This window comes from Hydra viridissima, unplaced genomic scaffold, assembly GCF_058129835.1.
Source record: "Hydra viridissima isolate aposymbiotic clone 2 unplaced genomic scaffold, HvirCarnegie_v1 scaffold_11, whole genome shotgun sequence".
Classification (NCBI taxonomy): domain Eukaryota; kingdom Metazoa; phylum Cnidaria; class Hydrozoa; order Anthoathecata; family Hydridae; genus Hydra; species Hydra viridissima.
In genome coordinates, this window is record NW_028324310.1 from 4,366,811 (window position 1) to 4,381,021 (window position 14,211).

At 30.9% G+C, this 14,211-nt stretch overlaps 1 protein-coding gene across 2 annotated transcripts; it reads left to right on the forward strand.

Annotated features, from left to right (window-relative positions):
- The first annotated feature begins 532 nt into the window (after positions 1-532).
- On the forward strand, positions 533-5,525 carry LOC145190984 (uncharacterized). Of its 2 annotated transcripts, none has more exons than XM_080067891.2 (5): positions 533-766; positions 1,117-1,356; positions 1,863-2,274; positions 2,451-2,898; positions 4,304-5,525. In XM_080067891.2, exons 1-5 carry the CDS (start codon positions 617-619, stop codon positions 5,160-5,162), a joined length of 2,109 nt encoding a protein of 702 aa, XP_079924017.2. In that variant the 5' UTR covers positions 533-616; the 3' UTR covers positions 5,163-5,525. The 2 variants fall into 2 exon arrangements, with proteins under 2 accessions (XP_079924017.2, XP_089923478.1); XM_090067352.1 differs by having other exon boundaries at positions 535-913.
- Positions 5,526-14,211: the final 8,686 nt, after the last annotated feature.

The following is a 14,211-nucleotide window of genomic DNA, read 5'->3' on the forward strand; positions in this document are numbered from 1 at the left end:
CTGTTTATTAGCTTTCAGCTAGAAAAGATTTATATATATATATATATATATATATATATATATATATATATATATATATATATATATATATATATATATATATATATATATAACAAATAATGACGAACAAACAACAAACTTCTATATGAGTCATTTGAAAAAAAGAGAATTTAAAACAACTTATATATTTAGACATAAAAAACTATGAGATTCCAGAAAAAAAAAAGAAGCTGCTTTTGTTTCAACCCTTCAACATTCGATGAAACCTGTGAAACTTACTTTCATGACATGTTTTAAAAACCAATTCATGTATAAACTTGTCTCACCAAACTATGCACCTTTAAACGCATAAAGAGTTTTCTCTTAATAATCATCTGTAAGCTTTGATTTTACTTGACTGATATAAGTTTATCCATCATTATTCGTTAAAAGTATTATCCATTATTATTCGTTAAAAACTGAAAAAACAGGTGTCTATCAAAAATAACCGCTTATTAACCAAAATCAAATCTTCGTTAGCGAAATGCTTCTTGTGGCTTTTTGTATGTAACACTTGCTACGGCAATATGTTTACTAAAAAGATGTTTAAATGTAATATTTTTACAAGTGATTAAAAATGCCAGTGACTGACACACTAAAAAACCCTATACTTGAAGCAAACATTCAACAAGACTTTTCAAGTTTTCCTGGAGATAGAAGGTGGGATCTATTGGGTTTTGTTAAAGGAGAAGAAGTTGAAGAAATAAAGTCTTGCGAAGTTGGTTCTGTATGTAACAATCACCTTACACTAAATAATACATATATACCCAATTATTAACAATATAAAACATATTGTTCGTGTAACCTTTTAAGATTTGATTTCAAATACCATTTTTGGATAGGAAAACTCTTGGGATAAGTAAGGTATAACTAAGTAAGTGCATTTTGAATACTTTTAATGAACAAAAACTTCCAGAAAAAACCTTTTACTTTTAGAATCTTGAATCTTCTCTACCAAATTTACCAAACATTGAAATTTTTTTATAATGCTGTAAACATAAAAATGGATTATGGCTTTACATAAATATTTTATTCCTTTTTGTCTTCTGAAGCTGAATAGTCTATCTTATACTCTAGGATGGAAATCGATACTATCTCTTACAGTGGAAGTTGTCTTGGAAAGCAGAAAGTTCTTTGGTTTATTGTGAAAAGTTATTGCAAGATTTTTGGGCTAAAAAATCTCTAATTCAAGATAACTCCATGTGCTTTTCCTCGTATTCAAAATGTTATGAAAAAGATGCAAACTTTTTAGAAGAGAAATTAATATTAACAAGTGCTAAAGATATAGAAGCCCAACAAAATGACTCTTTAAGGAAGGTAAATATGTATCATATGTTTTCATTTCTTTAGTGTTAAGATGTTAAACTTAAGTATATAAATTGGAAAGCTTCTTTTCAATTATATATGCATTTTCAATTGATTTCTTACCTGTATACATTTTTCCCCCCTTCTTTTGCTTCTTCTTATAAAAGTCATAAAAAAAGCTTTTAGCCCTCATGAGGTTTCTTTTGACTTGATGTAGTTAAGAAATTTAAAAAATTACAGAAGACAATTTTACACTTATAAGTTAACAAACTGATATAATAAAGTTTAACATTTTAAACTTAATAAAATTAAAAAGTAATAATGTTTTTGCTATAATAATTAGTTTTCAAAAAAAAAAAGCTGGTTTAAAATTTTTGCCAATAATAAAAAACAACAGGCATGACATTAGCATTGGTCATGTCATAATTTATGTTTGCAGTGATGACCAATGCAGAAATATTTTTTCATAACTTTGTCATCCTCGTTATGTGAAAGGTTTTTGAAAATTATTTTTTAAGGAAATACCATTTGCAGCTGAATTAATGGAAAATGAAAAGAATGGAGACACAGTAACATCAGGTGAAGAAGCTGTTATTAATGCTAATACATTTGAAATTGAATCCACAAACCAAATGCAGCTTGATGAGCCACTGAATAGTTATACATCAATTCCCTCAAATCCAGCAGTAATTTTAGATAAAGAAGTCTCTCCACAGGCTGAAACTTTGGAGAATACTAGCAGTTTGAACCTGAATGCATCTTTTCCTTTTGATAATGATGATAATCAATTTGATAAAAAAGGAGCAAACAAGCGTAAAGCAAGGCCACCAAGACAAAGCATGAGGTCTTTATCTGTATCAGCTACAAAAAAAGAAAAAATTAAACTTGCAAAAGAAAAAGTAAAAAAAGCCAAATCAACAAGATCGAAAGGTTTTTATTGAAATATTCAAATATGCATTGTTTTAGAAATCATTTCAATGATTTGCTTTAGTTGCAATTAATTTAAACAAAAGATTTAACATGGTTTGTATATTTAAAAGTTTATTTTAATTTTGAATTCAAGTACAACATTTTTTTCATTATGAAGTGAAAATATTTTGTTTTAGTTGTGAAGGCTTATAAGTCATTGAGATTATCAATTAACCAAAGCGGGCCTTTAGATCAAGAATTAAATTGTAAATCACAAAAGCTAAATCAGAGAAAAGTTACAATTAAAAGGTCTCCTAAAGATGCACAGCACCAAGATGAACTACAAGAAACAGCAAATAACTTAAAGTGTATGGTTTGTGATAAGTGTTTATCATCTAAACAGAATCTAATGAAACATCTTTTGACACATAATAATAATCATACTTGCAATGTTTGCCTCAAAACATTTAAAAGCACACATTTCTTAAAACACCATATGGACAAGCACAATTCTTCTTATCAATACCCATGTCCTATATGCAATAAATTGTTTAAATTCAAAAACAACATGAGAGGACACCTCCGCAAACACAATATGGAGAAAAAATTTGAGTGTGAAATCTGCCACAAGAAATTTATTGGAAGGTAATTTTAAAACTGTTTCCTTTTTTTTATTTTTCCTTTTCAAAAAAATGAAATTTCTTACAATTGTTTTTTTTAATATTTTGTATTCTTTTTAATTTTTGTTTTTTTATTAACATTTTTCAAATATTTTAATTGTAATATTTATAAGCATTTAGTGGACTCATAAAGCATAAAAGTCTTTTTAAAATGTAATGAATTTTTCAATCAAGTATTTAGAATTTGTATTACTTTTGAATGAATTCTTCTTAACTTCTGGTTTTTAAAGTTAACCCTATAATGTTGTTTTATAACTTTCAGCCAAGATTTATTGTTTGCTTTCTTAAATTTTGAACAATCATCACAACAAGACAGTTTGCTTAGTTATTCTTTTGTCTCCTCAAGTTTTTGATGAAATCTTAAAAGCCTGGACTCAGCCTCATATTTAACAAACTGATCTTCATCCACTGTAATAAGTGAACATCTTTAGTAAATCAAAGAAAAACCGACATTCAGATCCATTTAGCTTTGTTTTTTTTTGTTTTTTTTATTTTTATTTTGCTATCAATTATAAATTTCATTCTTTCCAACCGGAAACTTTCAGTGTTTATTTGAGATTAAGAGCTAACTTATACAGTTCGTTTTCATCCACACATTTTAAGACTTTTATCAGCAAAATGCAGAGCACCAAATCTTTCATTTAGATAAAGTGATATTGTCTTAAGGAAATGTGGCTTTATCCAGGCATGTTTGAAGAAAGTTAGAACATTCAGAAATTTAAATTTTAAAGATTTTAACTTTTTAATTTAAAATTAGGTTTAAATTTGAAAGGTTTAAAAGATTAAATTTTAATGATTGAAACATTCTCCTATCTAATTAAAAGTATTTAAATATTAAGTATGCAGTTTGTAGACATGATAACAGGCTAATCGGATCAAAGTTTTACCTCTTCACTGTTCCACTAAGGTTTAAATGTGAGAATATTTACATTCTTTTCATTTTAGTAATGTTTTTAAAATGATTTTCATGTTTCATGAGACCCGCTTATAATCCATTGTAATATGGGCACCTAAAAATGTTTAAAACTCAATACTAAAGTACTAAAGCCTGTTTGTGCTGTTTGTACTACTACAAAAAGTACCTTTGATTGTTAACCATATATATATTAGCAAAGAATCTTAAGGTTATTTGCTGATTTTATATATATGCCTGATAAGATTTTATCAGTTTTAAAAAGACTCATTTGAGCTTAAAAATCTTATTAATTTTTATTATCTTTCTTTCCAAATTTACGGTTATTAAAGGAAAATTCTTTACACCTCATTAAATGAGCTTGTAATAAATGAATGTAAAGTATAAATTATTTTTGTTTTTACAATGTGAAAGTTTTCAAGCATTAATTTAGTAAATTCTTTTGTTTAATTTTCAGATATAATTTGAAAGAACATATGAAAGCACATAGTAGTGCACGCCCTTATGAATGTGACTTTTGTAAAAAAGCCTACAAAGATCGAGGAGCCCTAAATAAGCATTTACTAACACACCAAGATAAAAAGGTTGAGTGTGTTGTTTGCAGGCGTCAGTTTACCAATCAAGCTCAAGTTGTACGCCACATGCAGTTCCACTATAGTTGGCCTGGAGACAGTTTTAAACGTAAAACCTATATTGGACCTGACGGAGAGAAGCTGAAGTATAAATGTGAGCACTGTGATAAAACATTCAATCACTACTCAAATATGAATTCTCATATGCATAAGAAACATAAAGAGAAAAAGATTCAGTGTGCTGACTGTCCAAAGCAATTTGCATATCAGTATGAGCTTCGTGAGCACATGTTCATGCACACTAAAGGTGAAATATCAAAGTTTAAGTGTCAATATTGTGAAAAATCTTTTCAAAGGTCAACTACCCTAAAAAACCATGAACGCACAACACACCTAGGTATAAAACGCTTCAAATGTGAGGTTTGCGGAAAAGGATTTGGAACAAAATTCAATATGAAAGTTCATATAGACAAAGTCCATAATTGCTTTGAAGAAAAAACTCAAGTTTTAAGTGGAGACCAAGACACTGTGCCAAGTTTAAGTTCTGTTTTGCCTCAAGAACCAATTTCTGTTCATGAAAATTTACAAACGTTACAAGTTCCACTGAGCAACAATCAATCTGTTTGGCGTCATATTAATGCCACTGAATTAATGAGAAATGCTATGTCACATATTCCAGAGTTTGGATATTTTTCACCAATTCACCCCAGTTCATCTAGAGGCTATCAGTTTTATAGCTCCTAACAACTTTAATGTTTCTTAAATAAAGTCCGTTTATTTATTTTACTTATGGTAAATTTATTTATATTATTTAAGTTAAATTGGAAAAAGTAATAAGACGTTTTATTTGTTGAAATTTAGTTTTTCATTTCAGTTTTCATTTAGTTTCAGTTTTTCATATATTTTTCTCACCAAACTAATGTAAAAAGACCCAATGAACATGTGCTAATTTTAAAATTATTTTCTACTTTGTATATTTGTATAAACTCATCAAATATTTATTTTTAAGTGATGTTGATATTTTATTTAAAGTTTAAGAGGTCAATAGTCTAAAATTTTGAGAAACAGCTTTTGTTAAAAGTAAATAAAAATGCAATAAAATAAAAACTAAATTATTTTTTCTTCCTGAACCGGGTGCTGAACCGGAAAACCGCAGGTGAAGAATTTGGACCGAGAACCGGGATCACAATACTTTTTCTTGGAATAAGCAAAAGCTTGGTTGACACCCATGTTCATAATACTTATAAAGTAATATGCCACCTGCTCTTCGGATTTCTTGCATCAACATTTGGGTCTAAATGATGAGAGGGTGTGTGGGTGGGAGTTTCGATCAACAAAAAGCTCAAATCTTCTCTAACACAGCATTCTAAGATCTGCAGGATAGAAATTTTCAGCAGGGGTTCGTTTTTGTCGACAGCCTTGATACACAGCCGTACAATTATTCAACGGTAATTAACTTTAAAGCTTCGTATTACGCCTTGATCCATGGGTTGAAGGATAGATGTTTTTGTTTTTTGGGAGAGAAATATCAGGTTGATGTTGCTTAGTCCTTCAATGTGTGGATAGACAGTACAGTTTTCCACCAGGAGCACCACTTTCCTGTCCTGAGGACGAAAAGAAGACTACCCATTCACCAAGATCACCAGTCATCAAATTTTTCTGCTGGTTCCAATGTGTGCTAGGGAGTTGCTTGATATGCTGAAAATATTATAGGGTTTAAAATTTGTAGATAAAAAACATGAGCGCACAGTTCATGAATAAGTGAGTAAAAAAACTTTATTCTCGTTCAGAAAATAAAAATATATATACAAACTATTAGACGATAGAGGCATTTTATTCGGTCTTCAAGCTAATTAACAAAAATTGCCGCTCCTTTTGAATTCATGCATAACAGGTATGGCTACGCATCTTCGCAAACAAATATCGTAAAAACGAACATAACAACTAGCAACAGTATTTCAAATAATTGCACTTCCATTAATCGTATTTATAGTTATTTTGAAATAAAAAAAAAGTCAGCAGTTAATTATTTTTCAACTCTCGCTTCTGACTATTCAAAAAAATCTTCAATTCTTTGAGTTCTGACTGTCGACTCCGAGTCTAACTCCCCATCCGCGGATACAAAAGCGCTGCAGTTTTCCAATAGAAAGAATTAATATTGATGAGTCAATATCATATTCAAATCAAATGAACTGTAGCAAGAACAAACTGTGGTCTTTCCATAAGAACTGGATCAATATTCATTACATCTTCACTCCTAGCCAACCATTTCATGTTTAGCATCTTACAAGAGATAAGAAGCATACATTTTAATAACCTTATTCAGCCATAAAAAGTGGATACATCTGTTATTATCCTCCAGAGTTTGTTTTTAAATTGCTAAAGAGAGCTGATTCATTTTTTATGTACCACACGTTGAGCAGCATTTGCAAATGCTGGTGGCTTTGGAAATCATGGTTTGGATTTTTTTTTATCTTTTCTTGTAAGATTATCAATATGTTTTACTACAGTTCTCTACCGGAACACAATCGAAGTTGAATTAAAAAAAAGAGGAATATTTTGAATGGAAGACACATAATCAGTAAGAATAACTTCTTTTGATTCTTTTATATATCTAAATCTTGAGATCTGCAAAATATTTAAATAACTGGTTGTTGAATGGAAGACACATAATCAGTAAGAATAACTTCTTTTGATTCTTTTATATATCTAAATCTTGAGATCTGCAAAATATTTAAATAACTGGTTGTTGAATTTCTTTAAACAATATGTCTTTTGTTATCTTTGAGAAACAATAAAGAAACAGATAAAAAAAAAACAGCGACTCCTCAGATATATTTTTTGTTATCATGAATAAGTTAAACTTCAAATAAATTAACTTGTTTAACAAAACAGATAAAGTTTTTTGGTCAACGTGTGGGTTTTTTTTACGAGCCATAACTAAGAACTACTTGATATTTGCGTTAAGAATTTATTGTTAATCTAAAGTGTTCGAAGTGTACGAATCTACCGAAACGTGAACCGTTACACGAACTGTACACGAATACCATTAGAGAGTTACAGTTACTAATAGACTTACCAACAAAATAAGCAGCATTACGCACACAAAGTTTCATATATACCAATCATATATTATTAGTATCCTCACAATGTAACTACTTAAATTTAATTTTCTTTGTGAGATAAACCTTTTACTAGAATAATTGGAATTTAAAAAATACTATAATTAAATTAAGCTAAAATTTCTTAATTTTTACGTCCGTTATTTTAATTCAGAACACGTTTAACCAGTTATTAGCATTATTAAATAAAACTTTTTAAAGAACATTAGCGAACAAAGATCATAATTTTTCATATCTGGTTGTCCGACTCTTACAAAGAAAATTACTTGATAGTTTGACAGTTTTAAAGAACTTATCAAACTTACTATGAACTGATCGAAAATATCGAGCAAACAATTTTGAATCAAATTTCATTTGTAGAGAATCCTTTTCGCACATGTGAAATTTGGCTCACACTGATTGGAACAGGGTTGTAATAAGACCCCATGTTCCGAATGGTAAAAGCATTTTAAAATAATCCATGGTGAAGTTTCAGGTACTGTTGTTTTACTGCGCAAAAATCTTATAATGTTCATTCATTGTAGTTCTGAAAAAGCTGTTCAGAATAGAAGAATGTTTTTTTGCAGTATTTCTTCTAAAGCTTAGGGTCTGCGTCTCGAAATAAAACTACTTCAAGACATATGAAGACGTTTTTTAAGTGGTCTTGAAATATATTAATAACTTCAAGATATATAGATTTGAATAGATTCAAGACTTTACAAGACATTTAAAGAATACTGGTTTCTTCCAATACTCAATAAATTTGTCATGGCAAGATTTTACTTTTTACATTTACATTGTTATTTGATCATGTATTGTAGTTTTAAGTCCCCCGGATAGTTGCCTTGCAGACTCATGCCTACTCCGTCCAGAGAGGACCCTGCGAGCGTCGTCCCAGAGTTTGCCCCTCCTTAGGGAAGTAGACAAAGACCCACCGTCATCAGGGTTAACATCCTGATAATCGTTTATAGAAGGTGAGCCCCATGTTGATCAGGTTTGCTTCCCCGTCAGGTAAGTATTGTTATTTGATTCCTTGTTTTTTATTTACAAACTAATCTATAAATACACAATGGCAAGACATTAAGATTGCATTAAGATTTTTTGTGGTGATGTGCATGCTATCATTTAAAAGCTGTTGTGGCAATATTCGTAAATTACAATACTTGTCCCATAAAAAATTAATAACACCGCTAGTCTTGTTAAAAATCAATAGCAAGAGGAGTCTGGTTATTTCTTAACTAAGTTTCGGCTTTGTTTGTCTTAATTGATTCAAGCCTTTACTAGATAAGACCAAAATGCTCTTCTGTTGCTAATTCTTACCATGTCTTCCAAAAAACTGCTTTAATAATACTTTCTGATTTTGTGTTACGAAGGTTTATGCTTTAAAAATTGAACCCCAGGTAAATGAGATTATGCTTAAAATAGGTTTAAGGGGTCAAAAGAGGGTGGTTTCCATGGTTACTGACATAACGTTTATTATATACCTGAATTTTTAGAAAGTTGCAACGGTCGCTAAAATCTGTAATTCTAGGTCATTTTGGTGTTTAAGTTTTTCAGACTCTGTGTATACTTACCGTTAAATTGGAGATTATGCTGGTTACTGAAGTAAGGCTTTGATTTGCTATTTTTCGATTCGGAATTATTTAACTTCAAATTTCTCTTAAGTACAAAATTTAAAAATTTTCAAAAATACTTCTTATTGAATGTTCATTTATGGAAATGTTTTGGTTTAAAAAAATGTTTTGGTTACTTATGAGACTTTTCATTCATTTTTTCATTTTTAGAAATTATTTTGAAAATCCATTTTTTGCTCTGTAATGGAAGTTTTCCATAATAAAAATTTAGTTCTAAGGGCCTGTTTATATGGAAAGTGGGCTGGCTTGCGTTTATATGAATAAACGAGCTGGCCCGGATCGCTATCCGGGCCAGCTCGTTTATTCATATAAACGCAAAATAAAATTAAGTTGAAATATTGATGACGTCGATATCTCGGCAAACGGGCTGGCTGGTTTGCCGAGCTAGCCCGCTTTCCATATAAACAGGCCCTTAATATCTTTCGATTCAAATTTCGGTTTTAATTTTTCACCAATTTTCCTTGTTATTTGTGATATTACAAATTTCAAAAAAATATTTTTTTTTATTTCTGACAAATTATTTTGAAGATATTACCTTTGACAATCTCTTCTTTAGGTCTCTTAATTTCATTGAGAACTAAAAGTAATCTTGACTATCATATTTTCTGTTTTCTATTCGTCCATATGGAGGAATCACAGAAAATTTGCTTGTATATGCTTTTAATTATTTTAGTAATTTTATTGAATATGAACCCAGCAAACATCCCAGCAAACATGCTTTCAGCGGACCGTGATGCGTAAAGCCGCCGCCGGTATGCCGCTGCTGGCCCACTGTGATGCCTAATGCGGATTGCCGCTGCTGGCTAAACGATGATGGACCGTTATCTCGATTTTGTGTTGGCTTACCGCCTTTGGCTGAAAAACGGCAAAACGCTTCGTTATGAATACGTTTTTAAATCGGCATGCCAGCATCGGTAAACACATGGTGATACATCCAGAGTTGGTTTTCGGATAGCGGTAAGCTGTCGTTATAACACCAAAAGCAGGCATTTTAATTGAAATGCCTACTTTTAATGAGACATAGATTGATCGATGTTTATATTGTGACTGTTTTATAAAATATTCACTGATTATAACTTATTAGTTTTAAAATATACGCTTAAAATTGTTATTGCATTTATTTTTTAACAATAGTTTATTTAATATTTATAACTCTGATAAAATTATATACTAAGTAAAACAGTAAGGGCGCTACTCGACTTTCGCACCCCCCTTTTTTTTATGATTGAATATAATAGAGAATTTTATGCTGATTCAGAAAAATATAAAAACATAGACCTGAAAATTAACGGAAAGTGCTCTAATTCGAAGTCAAAGTTGTCAAAAATCCCACTAAAAACCCTAATATTCGCCATTTTGAAAATAATAAGTTAATGATCTTTTTGCTGACAAAAGCAATACATTAATAGCATGGTTTTTACGTTAAAAAAGTAGTTAAAGTATGTTTATCTTGCGCAATTTTTTGTGGCAATCAATGAAAATAGCCATTTTTTGATTTATTAGAGAATAAACTGCAATTATATTGCAAGTAATGTACTTTTGTAATAAATTTTAAAAAAGAATTCAACAGTTTAGTTTCCTACAAGAAGAACTTTTGAAACTTAGTTCATAGTTGTTTTATCACAGGTAAAATTTAGAAAATGTAACCTTCAAACCGTTTTGTTTAATAAAAAAAACTAGCGCATGATACAATAATAATTATTCATCAATTTGTCTACATTTTCACATTATACGTTCAATCTTTATTTGAAATCTTCCATTAATTTCATTTCGCTATAACACTTTCGTTATAATACTTTAAAATAATAATGCAAAGACTGATGGAAACCAGGTCTGCTTATTGCGCAATGTAAGGGTTATTAATTTTCGTTAAAAACGAAAGCGTTTTGAAAAAAAATGGCGAATATTAGTGTTTTTAGTAGAGACCGCCGATTCGTTACTGTTTATCGGTTTGCGGATTGTGCACCGAATTATCTATGCTAAACGGTTCAAACTACTTACGGATTGATTTGATCCGAAAATAATTTATCGGAAAATAATAAAGCTTTCGAATTAAGATTCATTTTTATTTATTTATAATATTCAAATATACAATGAAACGAAATGATTTCCTTGTTAAGAAATAAAAAAAAGTCAAAATCACACTGAAAGTTAATCATTTTCCAAATTCATTTCCTGGCCACACAATGTCTTGAATTTTACTGAGTTGCTTAGTGTTTTCTTTCATATATACCAACATCTCAACCTTTGAGATTGAAAGATTGGTTTTTCTAGAGCTGTATATATTCCCTGCTGTTGAGAAAACTCTTTCAGATGTTGATGATGCAGCAGGTATACAGAGGTTTTTTCTGGCCAGCCTTGACATTATTGGGTAAATATACTGGTTTTGTTTCCAGAATTCCAGTACATTTGTATTTGCTGGAACTGGTTTTGAATTCAAATACCCCTCAATTTCAGTAGAAATGGCTTTCTTGGTGCTTGTTTCACCTCCAGGATTAATGTAACCTGCACCAAACACTTTCTTCCTCAGTTGTTCAGTGAAATCAAAGTCGTCATCATCTTCATCATCCAACATTGAAGGGGAAGGAGTGCTTTGGCTAGCCAAAATTTCTTTTTTTGACAGTTCTTCCATAGCTTTTTTTACTGCAGTTTTGACTACTTCAAATTTTTCCCCCTCATCCACAAAGCACATGCCCTTGCTGTTAGGATCTAAAAAATGAGCTATAGAGAATTCAATATTCATCAACTCCCCTTCGAATCTTTTGTTTAGATCTTCATTGAAGTAGTGAGCAAGCTCTGATGACACCTCGGTTTTTGGCTTGATCATCTCCCTTGCTAATCTTCCTCTGATGTTGTATAGGCAATTAATAACGGAACAGATGCTAACATTCTTTTCACTGCTGCATTTCTCAGAGAATTCTGAAAAGCCTCTCAGAAGCCAGATGACAGATTGAATAGATTCCACTTCATCATCTGTTGGTAAAAGATCTGTCAACTTACAACCTCCAGAAACAGTAGGTTTTGTACAACAGATTATTTAAAGAATGCATCGCCGGAAGAAGATCCACCACAGACTCCATTTGATGGAGGTCAGAGTTCCATCTTGTGGGGCATCTCTGTACTTATTTCGTTCTGGAGTTATTTAAGGCTTTGGCAGCATTAACTAAAGTCAAAGCTTTTTGAGAAGACTGGTTGAAGTGACCTACTATTTTTGTTATTTTGTGGTTGAGAATTGACCATTTTGGACATCTTTTATCATCGACAGCACCACTGACAACTAGATTTAGACGGTGCTCGACACACCAAATTGCACTTTGAACCCCAATTGATTTCCTAACACCTGCTTGGACATTAGCTGCACCGTCGACTGTTATCCAGGTTTTGACTCCAAAATCAAGTTCCAGTTTGTTGATAGATTCATTGAGCTTCTTGGCAATATTGTCGGCAGTATGTTGTTCGGGGAAGTAGGACATTTCTACCAAGAAGCGCTTTAATTGGAACTTTGAATCTATATAGTGGAGTGTAAGGCTCATGAAAGACAAATTGGTGTGATCAGTGGTCCACACGTCGGATGTAAAGGCCACTCCATCAAGATTTGACTTGTCTGAATTGAAATTGTTTTTTACTTGTTCCTTGATGAATTTAAAAAGGAGAGGAATGTATTTTGTAGATATATTCTTTGCTGTAATGGCTCTGAATTGACCGTTGGTTGCAGTTCTCATCATCCGGGTGAATGCGTCAGTTTCTACAATAGAAAATGGTTGAGTGTCCTCAATCACCCATTTAGTAATGTCAACAACAGTTCTTATTTGATTGATTTCAGTAACTTCCCATTCAGGTTTGGTAGCCTGTTTTCTGCCTTGCAGTGTCTGTGTGTTGGAAGTGCCACAAGTTCCACTTGGTCCAGGCTGTGGCGATACTGGTGTATCTTTTTGTGTTTGTGGACATCTCCTCTTTTTTCCTCTTTCTTGTGTTTGTTCAAAATCTGAGTCTTCAGAGGCAAGCTCATCAAAAATGTCTGGTATTGTTGATTTTTGCTTGTTTTTCCTTTCTAATTGTTTATGTAAATTCAAGTGGACTCTTTTCAAATGGTTCCTTAAAGGACTTGTGGTGCTTTTATTGATTAAGTATATTTTGCCACAGGCCTTGCATTTTGCCTTGTTTTCCTCCACATTGCTGAAGAATTCCCAAATATTAGACAGCTTAGGCATCTGAAAAGAAAAAAAAAGTGAAATAAAAAAAAAAAAGAAACGAATCGGATTGAGTTTGCCATATCGGATCGGACGAATATTTCGGATTATTTATTGAATTTAAAATCTACAAAAACGGATCAGATTGTTAATAAGGATTACTTTTCGGATTAAAAATTCGAAAACACGGATCAAATCACATTTTCGATTTACTGACTTTTTATTGAAATATTTGCCTCAATATTTCCTTAATATTTGCCTTAATAAAACGTGATAGTTTTTGATGCATACAAACAGTTTCCGAAAAAGAACTAATTATTTATTAAGTTATTTGAAAATTTTCCTTAATATTCGTCTTAACAATAAATGATATTTTAGAGGCATGCATAAAGTTTTCAATAAAAGAACTAATTATTTGCCTTAATTATTGAAATGAGCGTAACAATTTTTCAAACTAGTTTTTATCTCTATTTCTATTTTTATTTCTGTTAATATTTAAGTAGAAGAAATATTACACTATAAATTTTATCGGACCAATCCACTAATTGAAGCAATCCGCAAAGCGAAATAATTCGCAAAAATTCAGTTTGAAATATTCTTAACTTTTAAATCAAATTAATATAATATTGGCTTACCGTAATAAATGTAGGTGAAGAATAGTAGACTTGATCTGTTGAACGAATTGTTGTATGTTAAGATTTCCAAATAGAACTGATTGAAAATAAAAAAGAAATACACTATTTATAGGACGCGCACATAATAAAAACGTAATTTTTTTGGACCACACCATTTAATGGTGACGCAAACGGAACGCGATTCGTATAATTCGCTAAACGAATTAAAGTTAAATTGATTTGTAAAAATTTTT

What these genes read in the sequence shown, in the direction of transcription:
- LOC145190984 (XM_080067891.2), top strand. Translation starts at nt 617, where the DNA reads ATGCCAGTGACTGACACACTAAAAAACCCTATACTTGAAGCAAACATT. An exon ending in AAAATGACTCTTTAAGGAAG is followed by an intron (nt 1,357 to 1,862) that starts GTAAATATGTAT and finishes TTATTTTTTAAG; the next exon opens with GAAATACCATTTGCAGCTGA. An exon ending in CAAATCAACAAGATCGAAAG is followed by an intron (nt 2,275 to 2,450) that starts GTTTTTATTGAA and finishes ATTTTGTTTTAG; the next exon opens with TTGTGAAGGCTTATAAGTCA.